This window comes from Primulina eburnea, chromosome 11 (assembly GCF_022965805.1).
Source record: "Primulina eburnea isolate SZY01 chromosome 11, ASM2296580v1, whole genome shotgun sequence".
Taxonomy (NCBI): Eukaryota; Viridiplantae; Streptophyta; class Magnoliopsida; order Lamiales; family Gesneriaceae; genus Primulina; species Primulina eburnea.
Genome location: NC_133111.1, coordinates 31284278 through 31308490, shown reverse-complemented (window position 1 = coordinate 31308490; position 24213 = coordinate 31284278). Strand labels below are relative to the sequence as shown.

Genomic DNA, 24213 nt, shown 5'->3' with positions numbered 1-24213 from the left:
CCAAAAGAACTCATTAAAAAAAACATTGATTTAATTTGCCAATTTAAATAAATAAGGGTATATTAGAAAATTCACAATTAGAAGTCATATATTTATATGTATGTTAGATAATTAAATTAGGTTTCTTGTGAGATAGTTTCACATATCTATTTTCGTAAGACGGGTCAACCCGATCCAGATTTAAAGTAATAATTTTAGCATAAAATGTAAGAGTGAGTCTCGTGAGACCGTCTCACGGATCATAATCTGTGAGACGGGTCAACATTGCCCATATTCACAATAAAAAGTAATACTGTTAGCATAAAAAGTAATACTTTTTTATGGGTGACCCAAATAAGAGATCTGTCTCACAAATACGACCCGTGAGACCGTCTCACACAAGTTTTTACCGAAATGTAATATATTTTTACTAATCGATCAGGTTATAGATATGTCTCACAAAATCGACCGATGAAATCATCTCATGGGAATTTTTGTCATATAATAATTCTCGAAAACACGAAAATCCCCCAAATTATGATTATTAATAATATCTAAAAATTATACCATATGCCCAAAAAATGTCTAAACACGGTCTTAATATTTGCCGCGATGTCATATTTTTCGTTGAACTTGTGTAATTTGTGATACAAATTTATTTTCATCTGGTTTATATGGGTAAAATGAATAAGGCTGTGATTCTTTTCGAGGAAGAATTTTTTCAGAATGTTTAAAGTTAATTTGAAATTTAATGAAATAAAATACTAAACATAAAGTAAAAAACTTGTGCTTCATTGAGCATTAATTAAACATGCTTACTTAATAAGTTTTCCCTTTTGATCAAGAGTGAGTCTCATGTGAGACCGTTTCACGGATCTTAATCGGTGAGACGGGTCAACCCTACCCATATTCACAATTAAAAGTAATACTTTTAGTACAAAAAGTAATACTTTTTCGTGGATAACCCAAATAAGAGATCCGTCTCACAAATACGACCCGTGAGACCGTCTCATACAAATTTTTGTCATTGATCAAATCAGTGCATTTTTTGTGTTCTTCATCCTTAATTCAACTCAATCCAATTTGATCGTCCCTTGAATATCGCATTTTTATAGCAACCTTTTTATGCAAATTAATAACATTCAAGATTCTCGCAACATCTCACGTTTAAGTCAAGTTTTACTTCATTTGAAGTTAAAAAATAACTACATTATTTTTCCTTCCGATTTATAATCTCATCCTTCACACGTAGAATCGACGAAGAAACCTATTAATTTCAAGAACAACGAACAAACAGCAAGAATTTGCCAGATATCCAGGTGACGTGTACATTTAAGTGAATCGGTCTCACCCCATTCGTAATTCGTAAACGACCCTCTTCACTTGTTTTTCACATTTTGGTGTTGAATAACCATAACTGATACAGGCTTACTGATATCTGCAGCAGCAAGCATGTCTCCAACGGGCCCGAGTTCCGGCAGATCGTTCCATTCGCTAAGGCCTAATAATTGAGGTGTATCATCTTTATGGCGACGTCCCACGATTATCAAATCGAAAGCTTCTTCCATGGCATGAATCAGAAGAGCAGTTTCAGCCCCATCTTTCACCCTCTCCTCCCTATACACTATATTTTCCTGACGTGCACCAAGCATCCTTGTATCCTTGAGTATTTCGGCATCAAGAACCGCATCCCATTGGTTATCTCCAGCATATATGTCCCATGGGACAAACCGAATTACCATCAAGTGTATACCAGGAGATTGTGCCATTCGTCTGGCGTAAGCCAGCGCTTCCCGATCATCAGTTCCTCCAAAGAAAGCCACGCCAACATTGTAAGTAGATGAAGGAGCTGAGGAATGTCGTACTTTGTGACGATCAACAAGAATGCCGACAGAACAAGGGGCCAGTTCTAACACATCGAGGTTAATTGCTCTCAAACTACTGCTGTCTAGTATCATTTTGCCTTGGTAGTTCCATTTGCGATGGAACGGAAGAATGATCAAAGAGGCCAACTTGTTGAAAGCCAGAGTGCAGATGTCATGGTGCATAAACTTGGTTAAAGACATGGCGGTGAATTGCTGCACGGTGGCCAATCCTGAATATTGTTGCTCAAACGAGTAAAAAGCCTCGATCATTTTCTGGGTTCGGGTGCCACCAGAAGATTTTTGGCCGAGTTGGTGATCGATTAGTAGTGGAAGAGCCCGGCCAGCGAGCTCTACGAGATGCAAAGCATAGACAGCGATTGGGCTCTCTGTGGTCGGGAAAGAAGATTCGAGTACTTTCTTGACAGCAAACACGTCGTCTAATCGATGAGCGCATGTAAGTACACGTAGCTCAGAGTTAGGAGAGGTGTGCTGAACGTCTCTTTTTTGATAGCCAGTATACATTCTTGAATAATCATAAAGCGACTTCACGACCAGATTCACAAATCCAGATTGTAGCATTATCCACGTCGTAAGCATCGAAAAGGTTTCCCCATCAAACGTCTGTCTCCTCAAAAAACAAACAAGAGTCGTTAGTGTATTCTAGGAAGTAATTAATTTAGCGAGTGTTGTTGCAATTTCAGCAACGTAACACAGTTTGAAAGACTTAATTGGAAAATTTTGAAGAAGGTTATAGACCTGATTCAGAGCATTGGTGTAACAGAAAGATATCTGCACAACTCCTTGAGCACTTAGAATGAAAGCAAGAGCCATAGCATCCTTAATGGGTACTCTGCAAATTACAGCTGGAACAAAAACCGCAACAAGCCTCATTGCCGAACAAAAGAAGAGGATGAACCATATGAAACTAATGAAGTTCAGATCAAACAGCTCGGCCAGATTTACTTTCATCCCACAATAAGTCACTAAAAGTGGCGCAAGCAATCCCGACACCATTGTTTCTAACCTGTCCACCAACGTAGATCCCAAAGGGGGCCCATCTGGCACTATCAAGCCAAGTAAGAAGGGACCATACTGATAGTAAAGTCCCGAATTGTCGCTTAGTAGGACCACAATTAAGACCAGTAAAGCTATGAGGATGACATGAACTCTACTAACGGGTTTTCCTTCTGGTGTCTTCCGGATAATCCATATACAAAGTGGCCGCCCCAGAAACACGATTAGTAAAACCACACAGATGCTAAAGACACTAGCTTGTGCAATAATACCAAAGGTATAGTCGGCCATTTGCCCGATTCTTCCACCAGAAACAACAGTGCCAATGAAACTGGTCATAAGATCACAGATCAGTGCCGTTGCCAGAGCAAGACGACCAAGCTCAGAGTTCATGATTTTCAGGTCCACAAGCATGGAAGCAATCACAGGAAAAGTGACATAATTCTGAAGTGCAATAATGCTTATGTAAGCTGGCAACCGATATCTGTGTACATACTTCCTTAAGCTTCTGCGAGTGAAGATGGAGACAGAGACTGGAGCCGCAACACCAATCACTCCAATCGTCCATGCCTTGAGACCAGTCCTCAACACAGTTCTGGGATCCATCTTCACACCACTGAGGAATATAAAGAAAATATAGCCAATTTTGGACAGTAAGTCAAGGAAAACTTCTCCATCTTGTGGAAACAAATTAGTTTGAATACTTCCGAACCGTCCTAGAATGGTTGGACCCAGTATTATTCCGGCCTGGTTCAAACAACAAACCATTAGATTATTTTATTAAAGTGTATAAAATAATTTAATTATGATAAATATATTTTATTAAGATAAATACGAGAGATATTTCATAATTAAAAGAATATAAATTAAGAATATTATCTAGATTGAGATAATAAATATATAGAGATTTGATTTATCATATCCCAGATAGATATTATTAAGATTATGCACAATCAATTTAAACTTACTCGATAATGATACAAGATGTCTATAAACACTGACGTTTGTGATCTCTAAACATACACTTAAAAGTTATACAACACCTTTTATAGTGTTGTTTGAAGTGCTTAGTTCAAGGAGTCTAGATGTTTTTCTAAACTCGGAGGCTGGAGCTAACATTCTATCCATTGGCATGGAGAATCGTTTTGTGGCTGTGACTCCAATGAGCTCATCAATCAACTAGATAAGGATGAACGTGGAATCGCAGTGGACATAAAAACATAAAAATATTTGATTTGATCACTTCTATATTTGACCTCTAGCCGGTCAGACATAATGTTTGTGGATTATTTGTATGCTCTCTTTCAAGTTAACCCTGAAAATTCTCAATAAAGTGAATCTGAACACATTCTCAAATATCTTAAGGGTACTCTTTGTATGGATTTTATTATCCCAAAGAATCATGTTTTAACTTCATTAGTTAATCAGATACAAATTATGTAGGTTGCAAGATTGATAGGAAGAACACCAGCGGATCATGTTAGTTCTGTGTAGATAGACTGATATCTCATTTCAGCTAGAAGCAAACATCGATTGCTACATCAACGGTTGATGCTGAATATCTATTCGCTAGGAGTTTCAATGCATAATTGCTATATATTCAACAACAATTAAGAGATTATAAAGTTCAAGCTACTGAATCCCCAATCTTTTGTGACAATAAAAGCAATCACCTACAATAATGTCTCACATTACCGGACGACCAAACTCATTGAAATTAGACATCATTTCATCCAAGACCATGTAATAAAGAAGGACATCCAGCTATAGTACAAGCCGCTGACATCTTCACTAAGACACTACTCGATGATAAATTATTTATATTTTTGAAAATTCTTGGCATAGTATATTTAAATTAGTATATAAAATTAGGGAGAAAAAATTCGAGTTGATGTAACAATATGTCAAGATGGTATACAACTTCGCCTGTTGCTACTAGAGTTAATGGAAGCTGGACTTCAACACATAACTATGATCGTTTCTTTTTTAATCAAATTAAATTTAAATTGTCCTAATTATTTAGTAGTTCAAAATTTAAATTGTTTTATATTATGTATTTATTGATTTAATGGTGATTATCTGATTTTAAAATTGTTTTTATTGTTACTCGGATATATGAACTGCCAGAAATCACTTTCTGACTTCTCAAACTTCCAAATTTTCAACCAGTGAGACACAGAAACGTGGATTGTCATGTGTATCAAATCGTATCATATATATATTCAGTGTTTAACATCTTTTAATTTTTCCAATCACTTAAACAACTCCTGACATTCTATTTTCACTCTTGTTTTCTTAAAATCTAACAGCTTCACTAAATAAGTCAAGTAGTTTAATTTTCAACTCACAAAATGACAAGCTACTCCAAAAAAATTCTCGTGATTAAGTTCGAGTCAATGTTGGCCATGAAGGATGATCCCATGCTCACTATGTTGCGGATGTTGGAAGCTTCTGGTTTGAGAAAATTATTGGGTTGTAGCACTAAGGTTTCTGAACCAGTGCTTGATGAGTTGTTTGTAACCGCGAAGATCGAACACGGATCAGTGATGTGAACTATTCAAGGATCAAATCTTTGTATCACCCATAATATGTCTCCGAAACATTTGATCTACCAAAAATCGGGGTGAATGCATTTTCTAAGCTTCTAAAAAGGCAACATATGAGTGGGATTCTCTCTATCTGGTTCAACTATTTCTTCCCTCAACTGCCTGAAGAAAGACCTCAAAGTGGAGTACTGCTACTTGCAGATATCTTAAGCAAGCTGTTGTTGGCCAAGGAAGGTTCATTTGATAAAGTTACTGCAAAGAAATTTCTGGCCATGGAGACCACAATCGCCAGACTAAATGTTAATTGGTCTGAAATATTGTTCAAAATCATCAGAGCCACGGTGAAGAAATGAATTCAGTCTTCAGGATTTGTTGTACCTTGTACTATATTGTGCTATCTATTAGAAAATCACAATATCATGTTGATAGATGTTCCGAAGCTCCATCAAAATCATCAAATGGCCCACAGTGGAAGCATAAGAAAATAATGGCAAACAAAAATGAGTTGTTGGAAGTTAAACTTTAAAAGGGATAAGAAAAGAAAAAAAAGAAGCAAGCCTAGCCGGCGAGGACACCGTCTAAAGATATCAAAAAGAAGCTTGTTCTCTCTTCTAATTCAGAAGATGATCGAGAGAAGGTCCCTCTCACCCCAAGTATTTATTGTAAATAAGAAGCAAAAAGACAAGCCCAAAGTTGAGAAACCAATTTGATTAGGCATATATTCGAGCCACTTAATCCAGCGCTCATCCCAGCCATTCCCATTTCTAGCCTAAAAGGAGTCAATATAGTGGAAAAATAAGATGTGAGAACTCAATCTAGGCTACCCTCTATCGGCCTAAAGCCATTGGTAAGGGAATCTTAATTGATCTAGTGAAGCTCTCAAATGCTCTTGCCGCCATCAATGTCAGAATGCTGCGAGTTGATGAAATTTCAAAGGAAAGAATTGTTTTGTTTGACAAGTGTCTGAACTACAGAACGGTGATTCATTTTTCAGTAATCAAAGAAGAAAGAAAGCTGAAATCTGTTGCAGAACTGAAAAACAAGATTTTGCATTGGGATTAAACCAATTTTATTTCTGAAGCACTGCAGTGGTGATATTCATTGAAATAGAACTGTTGGAGAGTGTACTAAGACAGATTATTAAGAAAAATAAATGGAATTTAGATGCATACTTCTCGACTACCAGAGATGATGCTATAGTGAGAACCTAGCTAGAGATGGATGCTATGTCCATCTCCATGATTGTCAAAGTCAAGAGGCAAGGACTCGAGCAGCTGTCTGCTGGCATAGAAGAATAAATAGCAGTTAAAATACCTATGGCTGGAAACCATCCCTCATCTAAGGTAGAAGCTCCTGTTAAGGAAACTCCAGTCAGTGTACCAGTCGTCGTTGTTGAGAATCCTGCAACAGTTGAGTTCAAAAAAAATGACTGATGACCCGTCAACAACTCTGACTGTTCCATCTACTTCACAAGCAGAAAGTCAGACTGGAGACCTCCCAGAGATACCCTAATCTCTGTAGATGAATTTTTCTGTTCTTTGTCTCAATTTGACTTCGATCAGACTAAGATAGACAATTTCTCTCCCATGTCTCAAGATCAAACAATTGAGAGAGGTGTCTATACAGAAGAAGAGCTCCACATGAAATAAATTTCTTCCACTCTAGCCGATGCACAAATGCAAGAAGATCATATTATCTCTCCAGAGAATCTGACTAGAAAAGAGTTAGTAATTCATAGTACATTCATACCCTATGATGCACAAATGGAAGAAGTGGTTGATCCACAACCTGCTTTGATAAAACCACTGAAGCTCTTATCACACCAGTAACTACCCAAGTTGTTGAATCTGCACAAGTACTGCGTCAAGCCAATTTTTCTGTACATCCATCTGGTGTAGAGTTGATTATTCGGAATGCCTCTCTTCTTCTGGAACCTCACATCAAAAAATATTGCTCTCGGCAAATTATTTGAATGTCTTCTTAGAGTTTGATGAGGCCAACACTCCTCAAGTTGTGCTTCAGCAAATCTTCTCTCAAATGAAGGACCCATTGAAAATAGTGAACGATGTTGAAATAATTTTTTTTGCTTGTAGTATGGAATTTGACAACTTAAAGAAGCAGGTTATTTGCGATCTCAGCTCTATAGAGAACAACTTCAGACTGATGGCCACCAATCAAGAAACAACTAAACACCAAGTCGTCTGTATGAATGTTGAACTCTCTAGCCCGATTACTAAAGCTAAACAATATATGGATGCCCGAAAAATCTTATCGAAACAAAACTTAGTAGCCAGCTGCAAGAAATTCTTGAATATATTCAATGTAGTAATGCCAAAAATGGAGAAGATTACAAGAAAGCCGAAGATCAGAAAAGAAAGATTGAGAGATAAAGATATGAGGAAGCTAAGAATAAGATGATCGGAGAAGACATGAGAAAGATTCAAGGAGAAGAGGAAGAGGTGGTAGCAGCGGTTCAAGTTTTAGAAGATAGTATTTTTCAGTATGTGTATTAGGATTTCTTATCTTAAAATTGTAAAAATTTTATTCGTTATATTAATGAAGAACATTTTAGTATCTTGAGTATTAGAAAATTTTTAAATTTTTTATCTATAACATAGTTTTGCATCTTGGTTCTGTCATCACCAAAATGGGAGAAATTTTTAAATTTAAAACACCCTATGTTTTGGTAATTACAATAACAACATCGAATTGTTTCATGAGTCCAGCTGCCAATTTATTTGTATTACAGGACCTCCGACCCCTAGAACAACTCAAACTGCTCAACATATTTTCATTGTTTCAAGTTACAGAATATCATCTATCTCTGATTGGAACGTTGAGGTAATTCAAACACTTACATTTATCCGACCGTTTAGACTTCATTAGATCAAGGTGATACTGTAACTCAAGTTATTCAAAGACTACCAATTAAATTATTAGAACACAGTATCTTAAAAAATTCCGATTGACATAATATTTTCCAAAATATCTAGAGTCAATAAGCTTTTTCAGAAGCTAAGAGCTAAAAGTCGCAATAATGAAAAAATATTAAATTGGACATTTAATGATGTGTAAGATGATTGAAAGAGATAAGAACATTATGTCTGCAGATAGTAAAGATGATTGTTTAAAAAAAATTTTCGATCGTTGGAGTCTTCAACTATAAATATACAGACTCAAGACAGAAGAAAACAAAAATTTCAGAATTTGGATTATTCCAAGAACATCGAGCACTCTCAAGCTATCTTATATCAAGATTCTAAATTGAAAATTCTTATTTTGTTATTTTTTATGCAAATTTCAAAATTCAACCAAACTTGAACAAAAAACCATAACTTTAAAATCAAATAAATTTGCGGATGTACACAACCTAACTCCGGCAATTGAAGTCATCGGTCGAAATCCCATGTGGAAGCGACCATAATTGACCTTTTTCAAATTTAGAAACAGTTTGGTGGATGCAATATTTTAAAATTTAAAATTTAGAATTTTTAAAATTTTGATCTTTTCAAATATTGTCCTTCCAAAACTATGGATATTTTATATCTTTAAAATTTATTTGCACAAGATATGACAAATACAATGATTTATTTCTGTATCCTTCATGCAAAGTTAATATTATGATTATATTTATTGTCATAATCATATATGCAAATAAAATTTAAGAATTTCCCTATTGAGATTTATAATTTTATATGAATAAATCAAGTTAAAATATAAATGATAAAATTACCAAATAAATAAGAATTTTGGCTTATAAAGATTCATATTTTGGATAATTATGTTGTATAATAATTATGAGGAGACATATGAAAGCATGACCTGAGTTAGTTCTTTATAGACCAGTTTAAATATCTTTGACCTGCCACTGGTATTTGTGATTTATGTCTTAATGATTCATATAATTTTAATTTATTCAAAAATAGCTATAACATTTTTAATTGAATTAAAACTAGGCATTAATTGTTTGACTAACATTTAGTTATAAGAAATAAAGCTAAAATTTTAGCTCAAAGATATAGTTAGGAAGAAGTAATAGATTTTGATGAATCATTTGCTCTTGTAGTCAGACTTGAAAGCATTATTAGAATATTCTTTTTATTTGATGCATATAAGAACTCTAGGATCTACCATATGGATGTTAAATATACATTTCTTAAAGGTTTGCTTAATGAATAAGTATATACTGAACAACTACCTGGATTTATTAGTCATATTCATCGTAAAAAACGTATAAGCTCTATAAAGTACTGTATGGATTAAAACAAGCTTTTCATCACGTTATGATACATTGTCTAATTTACTATTTGAACATGATTTTGTAATTAGAACTATTGATAAGACACAGTTTAACTTTATTAAGGATGATAATTCATTATTAGTAAAAAATTATGTTGATAACATTATATTTGGTTCCACTAACCCTAAAATTTTGTGAGATATTCTCTAAGATAAAGCAAAAGTAATTTGATATAAGTATAATGTGATAATTAATTTTATTCCTTGGATTGCAAGTGAAGCAGCTAGACACAGACATTTTCATCAACCAATATAAGTACACCAAAGAATTATTAAAGAAGTTTGGCATGGAGAATCGTTTTGTGGCTGTGACTCCAATGAGCTCATCAATCAACTAGATAAGAATGAATGTGGAATCTCAGTGGATATAAAAATGTACAAATATTTGATTTGATCACTTCTATATTTGACCTCTAACCGGTCAGACATAATTTTTGCTGTTTATTCGTATGCTTTCTTTCAAGTTAACCCTGAAAATTCTCATTAAAGTGCATCTGAACACTACTCAAATATCTTAAGGGTACTCTTTGTATGGATTTTGGTATCCCAAAGAATCAAGTTTTAACTTCATTAGTTAATCAGATACAAATTATGTAGGTTGCAAGATTGATAGGAAGAACACCAGCGGATCATGTTAGTTCTGTGTAGATAGACTGATATCTCATTTCAGCTAGAAGCAAACATCGATGGCTACATCCACGTCTAATGCTGAATATCTATTCGCTAGGAGTTTCTGTGCACAATTGCTAAAGATTCAACTACAATTAAGAGATTATAGAATTCAAGCTACTGAATCCCCAATCTTTTGTGACAATAAAAGCAATCACCTACAATAATGTCTCACATTATTGGACGACCAAACTCATTAAAATTAGACATCATTTCATCCAAGACCATGTAATAAAGAAGGACATCCAGCTATAGTACAAGCCGCTGAAATATTCACTAAGACACTACTCGATGCTAAATTATTTTTATTTTTGAAAATTCTTGGCATAGTATATTTAAATTAGTATATTAAATTAGGGAGAAAAAATTCGAGTTGATGTAAAAATATGTCAAGATGGTATACAACTTCGCCCGTGGCTACTAGAGTTAGTGGAAGCTGGACTTCATCACATAACTCTGATTGTTTATTTTTTAACCAAATTAAATTTAAATAGTCCTAATTATTTAGTAGTTAAAATTTAAATTATTTTATATTATGTATTTATTGATTTAACAGTGATTATCGGATTTCAAAATTGTTTTTATTGTTACTAGGATATATGAACTGCCAGAAATCACTTTCTGACTTTCTCAAGCTTCCAAATTTTCAACCAGTGAGACACAGAAACGTGGATTGTCATTTGTATCAAATCGTATCGTATATATATTCAGTGTTTAACATCTTTTAATTTTTCCAATCACTTAAACAACTCCTGACATTCTATTTTCACTCTTGTTTTCTTAAAATATAACAGCTTCACCGATCAAGTCAAGTAGTTTAATTTTCAACTCAAAAATGACAAGCTACTCAAAAAAAATTCTCGTGATTAAGTTCGAGTCAATGTTGGCCATGAAGGATGATCCCATGCTCACTATGTTGCAGATGCTGGAAGCTTCTGGTTAGAGAAAATTCTTGGGTTGTAGCACTAAGGTTTCTGAACCAGTGCTTGATGAGTTGTTTGTAACCGCGTAGATCGAACACGGATCAGTGATGTGAACTATTCAAGGATCAAATCTTTGTATCACCCATAATATTTCGCCGAAACATTTGATCTACAAAAATCGGGGTGAATGGATTTTCTAAGCTTCTAAAAAGGCAACATGTGAGTGGGATTCTCTCTATCTGGTTCAACTATTTCTTCCCTCAACTGCCTGAAGAAAGACCTCAAAGTGGAGTACTGCTACTTGCAGATATCTTAAGCAAGCCGTTGTTGGCCCAGGAAGGTTCATTGATAAAGTTACTGCAAAGAAATTTTTGGCCATGGAGACCACGACCGCCAGAGTAAATGTTAATTGGTCTCAAATATTGTTCAAAATCTTCAGAGCCATGGTGAAGAAATGAATTCAGTCTTCAGGATTTGTTGTACCTTGTACTATATTGTGCTATCTATTAGAAAATCACAATATCATGTTGATAGATGTTCCGAAGCTCCATCAAAATCATAAAATGGCCCACAGTGGAAGCATAAGAAAATAATGGCAAACAAAAATGAGTTGTTGGAAGTTAAACTTTAAAAGGGATAAGAAAAGAAACAGAAGAAGCAAGCATAGCTGGCGAGGACACCGGCTAAAGATATCAAAAAGAAACTTGTCCTCTCTTCTAATTCAGAAGATGATCGAGAGAAGGTCCCTCTCACCCCAAGTATTTATCGTAAATAAGAAGCAAAAAGACAAGCCCAAAGTTGAGAAATCAATTTGATTAGGCACATATTCGAGCCACTTAATCTAGCGCTCATCCCAGTCATTCCCATTTCTAGCCTAAAAGGAGTCAATATAGTGGAAAAATAAGATGTGAGAACTCAATCTAGGCTACCCTCTATCGGCCTAAAGCCAGTGGTAAGGGAATCTTAATTGATCTAGTGAAGCTCTCAAATGCTCAGGCCGCCATCAATGTCAGAATGCTGCGAGTTGATGAAATTTCAAAGGAAATAATTGTTTTGTTTGACAAGTGTCTGAACTACAGAGTGGTGATTCATTTTTCAATAATCAAAGAAGAAAGAAAGCTGAAATCTGTTGCAGAACTGGAAAACAAGATACTGCATTGGGATTAAACCGATTTTATTTCTGAAGCACTGTAGTGGTGAGATTCATTGAAATGGAACTGTTGGATAGTGTATTAAGACATATTATTAAGAAAAATAAATGGAATTTAGATGCATACTTCTCGACTACCAGAGATGATGCTATAGTGAGAACCTAGCTAGAGATGGATGCTATGTCCATCTCCATGATTGTCAAAGTCAAGAGGCAGGAACTCGAGCAGCTGCCTGCTGGCATAGAAGAATAAATAGCAGTTAAAATACCTATGGCTGGAAACCATCCCTCATCTAAGGTAGAAGCTCCTGTTAAGGAAACTCCAGTCAGTGTACCAGTCACCGTTGTTTAGAATCCTGCAACAGTTGAGTTCCAAAAAAATGACTGATGACCCGTCAACAACTCTGACTGCTCCATCTACTCCACAAGCAGAAAGTCAGACTGGAGACATCCAGAGATGCCCTAATCTCTGTAGATGAATTTTTCTGTTCTTTGTCTCAATTTGACTTCAATCAGACTAAGATAGACAATTCCTCTCCCATGCCTCAAGATCAAACAATTGAGAGAGGTGTCTATACAGAAGAAGAGCTCCACATGAAATAAATTCCTTCCACTCTTGCCGATGCACAAATGCAAGAAGATCATGTTATCTCTCCAGAGAATCTGACTAGAAAAGAGTTAGTAATTCATAGTACATTCATACCCGATGATGCACAAATGGAAGAAGTGGTTGATCCACAACCTGCTTTGATAAAACCACTGAAGCTCTTATCGCACCAGTAACTACCCAATTTGTTGAATCTGCACAAGTACTGTGTCAAGCCAATTCTTTTGTACATCCATCTGGTGTAGAGTTGATTATTCGGAATGCCTCTCTTCTTCTGGAACCTCACATCAAAAAATAATGCTCTCGGCAAATTATTTGAATCTCTTCTTACAGTTTGATGAGGCCAACACTCCTCAAGTTGTGCTTCAGAAAATCTTCTCTCAAATGAAGGACCCATTTAAAATAGTGAACGATGTTGAAATAAATTTTTTTGCTTGTAGTATGTCATTTGAAAACTTAAAGAAGCAGGTTATTTGCGATCTCAGCTCTATAGAGAACAACTTCAGACTGATGGCCACCAATCAAGAAACAACTAAACACCAAGTCGTCAGTATGAATGTTGAACTCTCTAGCCCGATTAATAAAGTTAAACAATATATGGATGCCCGGCTAGATCTTATCGAAACAAAACTTAGTAGCCAGCTGCAAGAAATTCTTGAATATATTCAATGTAGTAATGCCAAAAATGGAGAAGATTACAAGAAAGCCGAAGATCAGAAAAGAAAGATTGAGAGATAAAGATATGAAGAAGCTAAGAATAAGATGATCGGAGAAGACATGAGAAAGATTCTAGGAGAAAAGGAAGAGATGGTAGCAGCGGTTCAAGTTTTAGAAGATAATATTTTTTTTCACTATGTGTATTAGGATTTCTTATCTTGAAATTATAAAAATCTTATTCTTTATATTAATGAAGAACATTTTAGTATCTTGAGTATTAGAAAATTTTTAAATTTTTTTATCTATAACATTTGTATATAGTTTTGCAACTTGGTTCTTTCATCACCAAAATGGGAGAAATTTTTAAATTTAAAACACCCTACGTTTTGGTAATTACAATAACAACTTTGAGTTGTTTCATGAGTCAAGCTGCCAATTTATTTGTATTACAGGACCTCCGACCCCTAGACCAACTCAAACTGCTCAACATATTTCATTGTTTCAAGTTGCTGAATATCATCTATCTCTGATTGGAACATTGAGGTAATTCAAACACTTACATTTATCCGACCGTTTAGAATTCAGTAGATCAAGGTGATACTGTAACTCATGTTATTCAAAGACTACCAATTAAATTATTTGAACACAATATCTTACCAAATTCCGATTGACAGAATATTTTCCAAAATATCTAGAGTCAATAAGCTTTTTCAGAAGCTAAGAGCTAAAAGTCGCAATAATGAAAAGTATAAAATTGGACATTTAATGATGTGAAAGATGATTGAAATAGATAAGATCATTATGTCTGGAGATAGTACAGATGATTGTTGAAACCATTTTTGGCCGTTGGAGTTTTCAATTATATATATACAGACACAAGACAGAAGAAAACAAAAATTTCAGAATCTGCATTATTCCAAGAACATCGAGCACTCTCAAGCTATCTTATATCAAGATTCTAAATTTAACACACACTTATCAGACTACATCAGATACTCTAAAAGTCATTTTGTGCGACGCTACCAACTCAAGTCATTAAAGCTAATCGTTTGTGTTTTTATTTGTTTCTGGTGAAAGGGTTCTCAAACAACTAGAACTTGTGTGATCACTAAGAGTTTTGATTTATGTAGCGATAAGTCCTATTTGAATTGAATTGTCACAAAATTTGTAAAACCAAACTTTTTTAGTAAATTTATTTCTAAGTGAAAGAAGGGGTGACATATGAATATTCATTTGCGAACATCCATAAAATTATGTCTTGTTCACCTTACACACGTTCTATTGCTTGCTTGAATATCTAGTTGTTTTCTTTGATAATTGCTTCCTACATCAAATATATATTTTATCACTAGTTTAGCCGGACCGTTTCTGCGCTTACCTATTTTTAGCAGTCCATCAAAGTCAACCCGTTCAATAAAGTTTCTTAAGAACATAAAAAGTTATAAAGCAAGCTCAGATTTAGCAATTATTTTTAAAACATTTTATTCATCCCATTTTAAACTCTGTTCTGATCCCAACACACGTTGTTTACATGGTAAATGTTTTATTGCTTAATTTGGTATCATTTTCATGTATTTTATTATTTTGCAACATTTTGTCCTGGTAATTACTCTGATATTAGTTTGAAATTCTAGAGAATCAAGGTTATAATTATAAGGTGCGGAAGAGGGAGATTATTCTTCATTTTGTTCTAATGAACACTAATTTACTATTAGCAAAGATGAACTACCAACCATTATTCAAAAAATCAATCCATATGGTTATCTTTATGAAAAATTAGAGAAATATAATTGTTTCTCTAATAGTTATCTTGATATTTGATTCATCATATCCCTGATAGATATCATCTAGATAAGTTATAATCAATTTAAATGTACTCGATGATGGTAAGAATTGGCGTTTGGAGTCCCTAATAATACAAACCTAAAATTATACAATACCATATATAGTAAGGTCTGGAGTTCTTAAAAGTCTTTTAAACATTTAAAAGATATTCGAGGAATTGTCCAAAGCCTTATTCAAATTCAATGGCTAGAGGTAACATTCGATAAAATATTCCGCATTCAGTTATTCTTTTAATTATGTTGCAGACAGGATTTATAAATTTATTACACAAACGATTATCTAATCATGATCAGAAAGTTTTCTAAGTATCTTTTCACATTTGATCAAATAATAATTTACTTTCAAACGAACATTTGTTATGATTCGGCAGTTATGTGGCAAATATTTATAACTATTATTAATGAAAATTCACTTGAGAACTAATTCATATACGTTTCAAGATAAATTCAAATCTGCCAAAAATACCATGTGTTTGCCAAAGAGAAAAATTAGTCATTTCTTATAGACATCTATCGGGATAGAAATCATCTAGATAAGCTATAACCAACATAAATGTAAACAATTGCATAATCTCCAAATAACAACCATATATTTCCAAACCAACATTTTTTTAAAAAAACAGACAAAATACCATGATCTCGGAAACGATACGAGGCAGATTGAAGCGGCGGAGCAAGAGATGAAGAGATTGAGTAACAATAAAAATGATAGCCAATTGAAGCTGAAGCCGAGGAAAAGTGAAATGAAAAAATTCGGTTAGGCTCAATCCCCAGGAGCCACGTGAGTGCATCCCTAACCCCTTGTAACATGGATCACCGTTCCACATCATGGAATTGTGGTCCCCTTCGTCGCCGGTGTCCATGGCTCCCTACCCACCTACGTTTTGGTCAAGACCACACGATGAAGGGATCGGTGTGGTGTTGTGGAGACGTAGAGGAGAAACGGGATGCTGGGGCTTTTCCCGACATATTTTAATGGGATTTTCATGGTAGATTGAGATTTTGTGAATCATTTTCAGGTTTCCACCGAGAAATGTTCTCAGCCTTATATTTCATTTGTAAGAATCTTGTGGCCAAGCAATAATGTACGTACATATTCTGCCTGCCACTATGGAAATATATATATCTTCTATTTTTTAAAATTTCATCTTGAATGAATAATATAATATAGTTTCGTATCGAACATCAAGGGCAACTACTGTGAGGACTCGAATTTTCGTTGCAAATCACATAAGAAATAAAACTCAATATTTGTACCTCAAACTTACTTATTAAAAACTCAAACTTTCAACTCAAAAGAAATCGATGTGATGCAAACCACAAAGACCGAAGTATTGCTGATCGGAGAAAAAAACCCCAGCTCATGAACTCGAAACTTTAGCTCAAAGGATCTCCTTTTTCATGTACTAAATAAACCAAAACGCAACCAATTGAAGAGCTAAAAAATTGAACAACTTTATTGTGTAACAAATGACCATTGAGTGCACCAAGTTAACTCTTAGTTGTGGAAAAATTTTGAAAACATTGAGGCTAATTGGACTATCACATTTGGGCATTTGCAAGGCCACATTCGGCTGATTTGGGAGGAGACTACAATATTTTTTTCACCTATAAAAACTCCATCATGTGTTGGGAATTGACACACCAAAATCCCCCACAAAACCCTCCAAAGGTCGGCCAATCTCAAGCATGGAAGAAATTGTTGTGCTCGTCCATTTCGGGCAGCAACTAGGCGACATCCAAGGTGCTATTCTACCCAGGAATCCCATCCAAAACCTACTCGAGGTACTACCCAATTCACGTCCAAGTGTTGTCCAGGATCAGCTGAGTCTTCATCCAAGAATCAAGAAAGATCGAACCGTACATTTAAAATAATTGTAAATGGGATTATGTATTGTTTTAAAGTTTGATATATGATTTAAAATTTGATTGACTACTATATGTTTTGCTTTGGTATGCATTATTATATGTTTTGTTTTGCATCTTTTGCTAAGTTCAGATTCGTTCCGTCCATTCCGTTCCGATTTGATCTGTTCGATCCTCCTCTTTCGATTCATGTGATGAGTTTATTTGTTATGATTCAAATATTGGAGCATTGGGAAAGCCTATGAGGGAAAATGCCCCAGTTGAAAAGAAATGACTAATTTTTCTCTGTTGTCTGTCGATGCAGGATGATTTGAATGTCTTCTTAGAGTTTGATGAGACCAACACTCCTCAAGTTGTGCTTCAGCAAATCTTCTCTCAAATGAAGGACCCATTGAAAATAGTGAACGACAGTTGAAATAAATTTTTTTGCTTGTAGTATGGCATTCGAAAACTTCAAGAAACAGGTTCTTTGCGTTCTCAGGTCTATAGAGAAAAACTTCAGACTGATGGCCACTAATCAAAAAACAACTAAAAATCAGGTCGTCAGTATGAATGTTAAACTCTCTAGCCCGATTACTAAAGTTAAACAATATATGGATGCCCGGCGAGATCTTATCCAAACAAAACTTAGTAGCCAGCTCAAGAAATTCTTGAATATATTCAATGTAGTAATGCCAAAAATGGAGAAGATTACAAGAATGCCGAAGATCAGAGAAGAAAGATTGAGAGAGAAAGATATGAGAAAGCTAAGAATAAGATGATCGGAGAAGAAATGAGAAAGATTCTAGGAGAAGAGAAAGAGGTGGTAGCGGCGGTTCAAGTTTTAGAAGATAGTATTTTTTTTCCAGTATGTGTATTAGGATTTCTTGTCTTAAAATTGTAAAAATATTATTCGTTATATTAATGAAGAACATTTTAGTATCTTGAGCAATAGAAAATTTTAAATTTTTTTATCTATAACATTTGTATATAGTTTTGCATCTTGGTTCTGTCATCACCAAAATGGGAGAAATTTTAAAATTTAAATCACCCTACATTTTGTAATTACAATAACAACATTAAGTTGTTTCATGAGGCCAGCTGCCAATTTATTTGTATTAAAAGACCTCCGACCCCTAGACCAACTCAAACAGCTTAACATATTTTCATTGTTTCAAGTTGCAGAATATCATCTATCTCTTATTAGAACGTTAAGGTAATTCAAAGACTTACATTTATCCGACCGATCTGACTTCAGTAGATCAAGGTGATACTGTAACTCAAGTTATTGAAAGACTAAAAATTAAATTATTAGAACACAGTGTCTTACCAAATTCCGATTGACAGAATATTTCCCAAAATATCTAGAGTCAATAAGCTTTTTCAGAAGCTATGAGCTAAAAATCGCAATATTGAAAAAGTATTAAATTGGACATTTAATGATGTGTAAGATGATTGAAAGAGACAAGATCATCATGTCTGGAGATAGTACAAATGGTTGTTGAAAAATATTTTCGACCGTTGGAGTTTTCAACTATAAATATGCAGACTCAAGACAGAAGAAAAAGAACAATTTCAGAATTTTCATTATTCCAAGAACATCGAGCACTCTCAAGCCATCTTATATCAAGATTCTAAATTTAATACACACTTATCAGACTACATCAGATCCTTTAAGAGTCATTTTGAGCGACGCTACCAACTCAAGTCATTAAAGCTAATAGTTGGTGTTTGTATTTGTTTCTGGTTAACCAATGATTCTCAAACAACTAGAACTTGTGTGATCACTAAGAGTTTTGATTTATGTAGCGATAGGTCCTCTTTCAATTGAGTTTTCACAAAATTTGTAAAACCAAAATATTTAAGTAAATTTATTTCTAAGTGGAAGAATGGTTGAAATATGAATATTCATTTCCGAACATCCATAAATTATGTCTTGTTCACCTTACACACGTTCTATTGCTTGCTTGAATATCTAGTTGTTTTCTTTGATAATTGCTTCCTACATCAAATATATATTTTATCACTAGTTTAGCCGGACCGTTTCCGCGCTTACCTATTTTTAGCAGTCCATCAAAGTCAACCCGTTCAATAAAGTTTCTTAAGAACATAAAAAGTTATAAAGCAAGCTCAGATTTAGCAATTATTTTTAAAACATTTTATTCATCCCATTTTAAACTCTGTTCTGATCCCAACACACGTGGTTTACATGGTATATGTTTTATTGCTTAATCTGGTACATTTTCATGTATTTTATTATTTTGCAACATTTTGTCCTGGTAATTACTCTGATATTAATTCGAAATTCTAGAGATTCAATGTTATAATTATAAGGTGCGGAAGAGGGAGATTATTCTTCATTTTGTTCTAATGAACACTAATTTACTATTAGCAAGATGAACTACCTACCATTATTGAAAAAATCTATCCATATGGTTATCTTTATGAAAAATTAGAGAAATGTAATTGTTTCTCTAATAGTTATCTTGATATTTGATTCATCATATCCCTGATAGATATCATCTAGATAAGTTATAATCAATTTAAATGTACTCGATGATGGTTAGAGTTGGCGTTTGGAGTCCCTAATAATACAAACCTAAAATTATACAATACCATATATAGTAAGGTCTGGAGTTCTTAAAAGTCTTTTAAACATTTAAAAGATATTCGAGGAAGTGTTCAAGGCCTTATTCAAATTCAATGGCTAGAGGTAACATTCGATAAAATATTCCGAATTCAGTTATTCTTGTAATTAAGTTGCATACAGGATTTATAAATTTATTACACAAACGATTATCTAATCATGATCAGAAAGTTTTCTAAGTATCTTTTCACATTTGATAAAATAATAGTTTACTTTCAAACGAACATTTGTTTTGATTCGGCAGTTATGTGGCAAATATTTATAATTATTATGAATGAAAATTCACTTGAGAACTAATTCATATACGTTTCAAGATAAATTCAAATCTGCCAAAAATACCATGTGTTTGCCAAAGAGAAAAATTAGTCATTTCTTGTCGACATCTATAGGGATAGAAATCATCAAGATAAGCTATAACCAACATAAATGTAAACAATTGCATAATCTCCAAATAAAAACCATATATTTCCAAACCAACATTTAAAAAAAAAAAAACAGACAAAATACCATGATCTCGGAAACAATACGAGGCAGATTGAAGCGGCGGAGCAAGAGATGAAGAGATTGAGTAACTATAAAAATGATAGCCAATTGAAGCTGAAGCCGAGGAAAAGTGAAACGAAAAAACTCGGTTAGGCTCAATCCCCAGGAGCCGCGTGAGTGCATCCCTAACCCCTTGTAACATGGATCACCGTTCCACATCATGGAATGTGGTCCCCATCGTCGCCGTTGTCCATGGCTCCCTACCCACCTACTGTTTTGGTCAAGACCACACAATGAAGGGATCGGTGTGGTGTTGTGGAGACGTAGATGGAGAAACGGGATGCTGGGGCTTTTCCCGACAGATTTTAATGGTATTTTCATGGTAGATTGAGATTTTGTGAATCATTTTGAGGTTTCCACCGAGAAATGTTCTCAGCCTTATATTTGATTTGTAAGAATCTTTTGGTAGAGTAATAACCTACGTACGTATTCTACCTGCCACTATGGAAATAAATATATCTTCTACTTTTTAAAATTTTATCTTGAATGAATAATATAATACAGTTTCGTAATGAACATCAAGGGCAACTACTGTGAGGGCTCGGATTTTCGTTGCAAATCACATAAGAAATAAAAATCCATATTTTTACCTCAAACTTACTTATTAAAAACTCAAACTTTCAACTCAAAAAGCACGAGGAGTTAACTCAAAAGAAATCGATGCGATGCAAACCACAAGGACCGAAGTATTGTTGATCGGAGAAAGAACCCCCAGCTCATGAACTCGAAACTTTAGCTCAATGGATCTCCCTTTTCATGTCCTAAATAAACCAAAATCGCAACCAATTGAAGAGCTGAAAGATTGAACAACTTTATTGTGTAAGAAATGACTATTCAGTGCACCAAGTTAACTCTTAGTTGTGGACAAATTTTGACAACATTGAGGCTAATTGGACCATCACCTTTGGGCATTTGGAAGACCATAGTAACATCTACTCATTTTAAAAAGTGCGGAATATATATATTTTTAAAAGCTCGCATTTATAAATTTACATTTAAAATAATCATTTTTATTTGACCATAAAAATAGTGTGGTTTAAAATAACCTAACTCATCCAAAATCATACTTAAACATAAACGAATAAAAATCTTAAAATCATCAACGTATGAAAATATTCATCTCCTCTCAATCTCATAAATCGTAATGTGGAAAACATGTGGTCCTCGGGTCGTGTCACCGCACCAGGTCTGCTTACTCAGAGTTCGGCACCTCCAGTCCCCTCACCATCAAGCTCACCTGCATCACACACGCCTAGTGAGTCTAAAGACTCAACACACCTGTACCAGGAATAACAAGTATGTATACATAGTACACAGCATTGAAAAATATCATACTCAACATATATTTCATGAACTTAAAAGCATAACGTAAACGTGTATTGTAAAATCATATCGTGTCAAAGCATGTCATCTCATGTCATCATATACTATACGTGTCATGTAAAATCATATCGTCTCAAAGCATGTCATCTCATGTCATCATATACGTATACATTTTCTTTTAATTGAATTCAGTTCATTAGTTGTGACTTTCGTATCAGCTCTATCGATGGATCCATCTATAAAACCGTGGTACCCGGCGGCGGGGACATCAGCGACAGCATTACCCGTCCACTGAGCCTTGGCCTCAGCTCATCATATCTCATTTCGTCGTATACATATACATCGTCAGTCACAACCAACTCCAATCCTTCAAAAACATCATCATATTCACCATTTAATAAAAACATGCATATACGTAATTTTTCCTTTAAACCAAGCATACAACGTATTTATCGTAATTCCATAAAATTCATAAACGCGATGCATAAACATTTAAAACATGATAAATGTGCTCAGGGCACTGCCATAACTAAAATCTCACTCCAAGTGCGAAATGAGCATTTTGCCCTTAGAAACCCAAAAATTATCGTTTTACCCCTGGACCTCTAAAATTGACCTGAAGCTTACCAAACTCCTTAAAACATCCCAAACATATTTAAAATCATTCTTAGACGTAAACCCGAGCCCATTTCATAACTTAATCGAATTTTTTTAAAACTTGGACCGGGGTCCCATTTTTTAACCTGAATCGAACCGAAACTTAACCAAATTTTTCCTAACTCGAACCATGACTCAAACCTCCATGAGCAGCCTCTAACCAACTTATTTCAGACCACTTAGGACCTACAAACAACCCCAAAGGTTGCGTGTAATTTTCCCAGCTTGAGCGATTTTACGATAAACATCATATCTCCCTCGTTTCTTATCCAAAAAATACGAATTTGCTATCGAATCGAAGATAACATAGAGAGCTACAAATAATATGTTGAACACATTTCCAGAAAACCAACCAATATGTCGCATAATTTTAAATAACAGAGGGTGACAAATCTTTAAACATTGAAATTTCACAGCTTGAACGACTTTACGAGAAATATCATATCTCCCTCGTTTCTTATCAGAAAATTACTATTTTCTATGGAATCGAAGAAAACAGAGAGTGCTACAAATCATATGTTGAACACATTTCCAGAATACCAACCAATAAGTCGCATAATTTTAAATAACGAGGGTGACAGATTTTTAAACACCGAAATTTCACAGCTTGAGCGACTTTACGAGAAAAATCATATATCTCTCATTTCTTATCCGAAAATTACGAATTTACTATCAAATCGAAGATAACAGAGAGAGATAAAAATCATATGTTGAACACATTTCCAGAAAACCAACCAATAAATCGCAAAATTTTAAATAACAGAAAACAAACCACAAACTCCACCCTACTCGCCTCTAGCTCATAACCAGCCGAGGTTGAGCCGTTCTAGACCAGTTTCTGCCAACTTTTTACCACGTCTTATAAACATGTAAAAGACCTTAAAACCATCAAGACCAGGCTACCCAAGCCCTCAGCCACAACCTGAAACTTGCTGGAACAATTCTGCAAACCTTCACTCGAAAAAACTAGTTGCCCATGCTCTCTCCTGGACCTGTCACGGACCCAAGTGGGTCAGCTCCTTGGCAAGTTCGAACCCTGCACCGCCTCACCGAAAATCCTCACGATCTACTCACCATACCAACGCACACGCTGAAGCCAACAACCCCTTCTTCCTACAAGCTTTTACATGGTATGCAGCTTCCATCCTTCATGCAACTCGATACCTACAGACTCTTATCAACCAAAATAGCATGCCCCTTACATAGATCACCAAAAGAGTGAGAGTTGAAACAAAAAGGATGCATGTTGTGCTCCGAAACCGAAAAAGCTTCAAGCTATGCTTTGGATCGATAAATCCTTAGACGAATGCACACATAACAGCATACATATAACGTGTAAGATGCAAAAATAATAGTACGAGACGTGCCTTTGCGATTTTTGCAAGAAAACTTGAAACAATGCACGTCGAGGAGTAACTGGAGAAGGGGAGATGATCTTTTCTTGAAGAATAATTGAGGAATGAGGCTGCTGCATTTTTTTCTTTGCCAAACCGAAGGGGAGCTTCTGAATTGAGGGGTGAATGTCGGTGGTGGTTGAAGAAATAAGTGTAGGATAGGTTTAGGTTTTGTTTAAGTATAGTTTAGGTTAATTAAAATGTGTACTAATGATCCTGAATTAAAATAAAAAGGATTTTAAGTTCAATAA

General features: G+C 34.7%; 1 protein-coding gene and 1 long non-coding RNA gene across 3 annotated transcripts; both read right to left on the bottom strand.

Annotated features, from left to right (window-relative positions):
* Positions 1-1159: 1159 nt before the first annotated feature.
* LOC140805191 (cation/H(+) antiporter 3-like) lies at positions 1160-16638 on the bottom strand. Of its 2 annotated transcripts, none has more exons than XM_073161420.1 (3): positions 16186-16638; positions 2601-3605; positions 1160-2465 (listed from the first exon to the last, which is right to left on the bottom strand). In XM_073161420.1, the coding sequence occupies exons 1-3, from the start codon at positions 16414-16416 to the stop codon at positions 1359-1361; spliced, it is 2343 nt and encodes a 780-aa protein (XP_073017521.1). In that variant the 5' UTR covers positions 16417-16638; the 3' UTR covers positions 1160-1358. The 2 variants fall into 2 exon arrangements, with proteins under 2 accessions (XP_073017521.1, XP_073017522.1); XM_073161421.1 differs by lacking the exon at positions 16186-16638 and adding an exon at positions 7154-7589 and having other exon boundaries at positions 1161-2465.
* A 5004-nt stretch (positions 16639-21642) lies between these two features.
* On the bottom strand, positions 21643-22778 carry LOC140804953 (uncharacterized). Its single transcript, XR_012112238.1, has 2 exons — positions 22165-22778; positions 21643-21825 (listed from the first exon to the last, which is right to left on the bottom strand). It is a non-coding gene; the product is annotated as an uncharacterized lncRNA (long non-coding RNA).
* Between the last annotated feature and the right edge of the window lie 1435 nt (positions 22779-24213).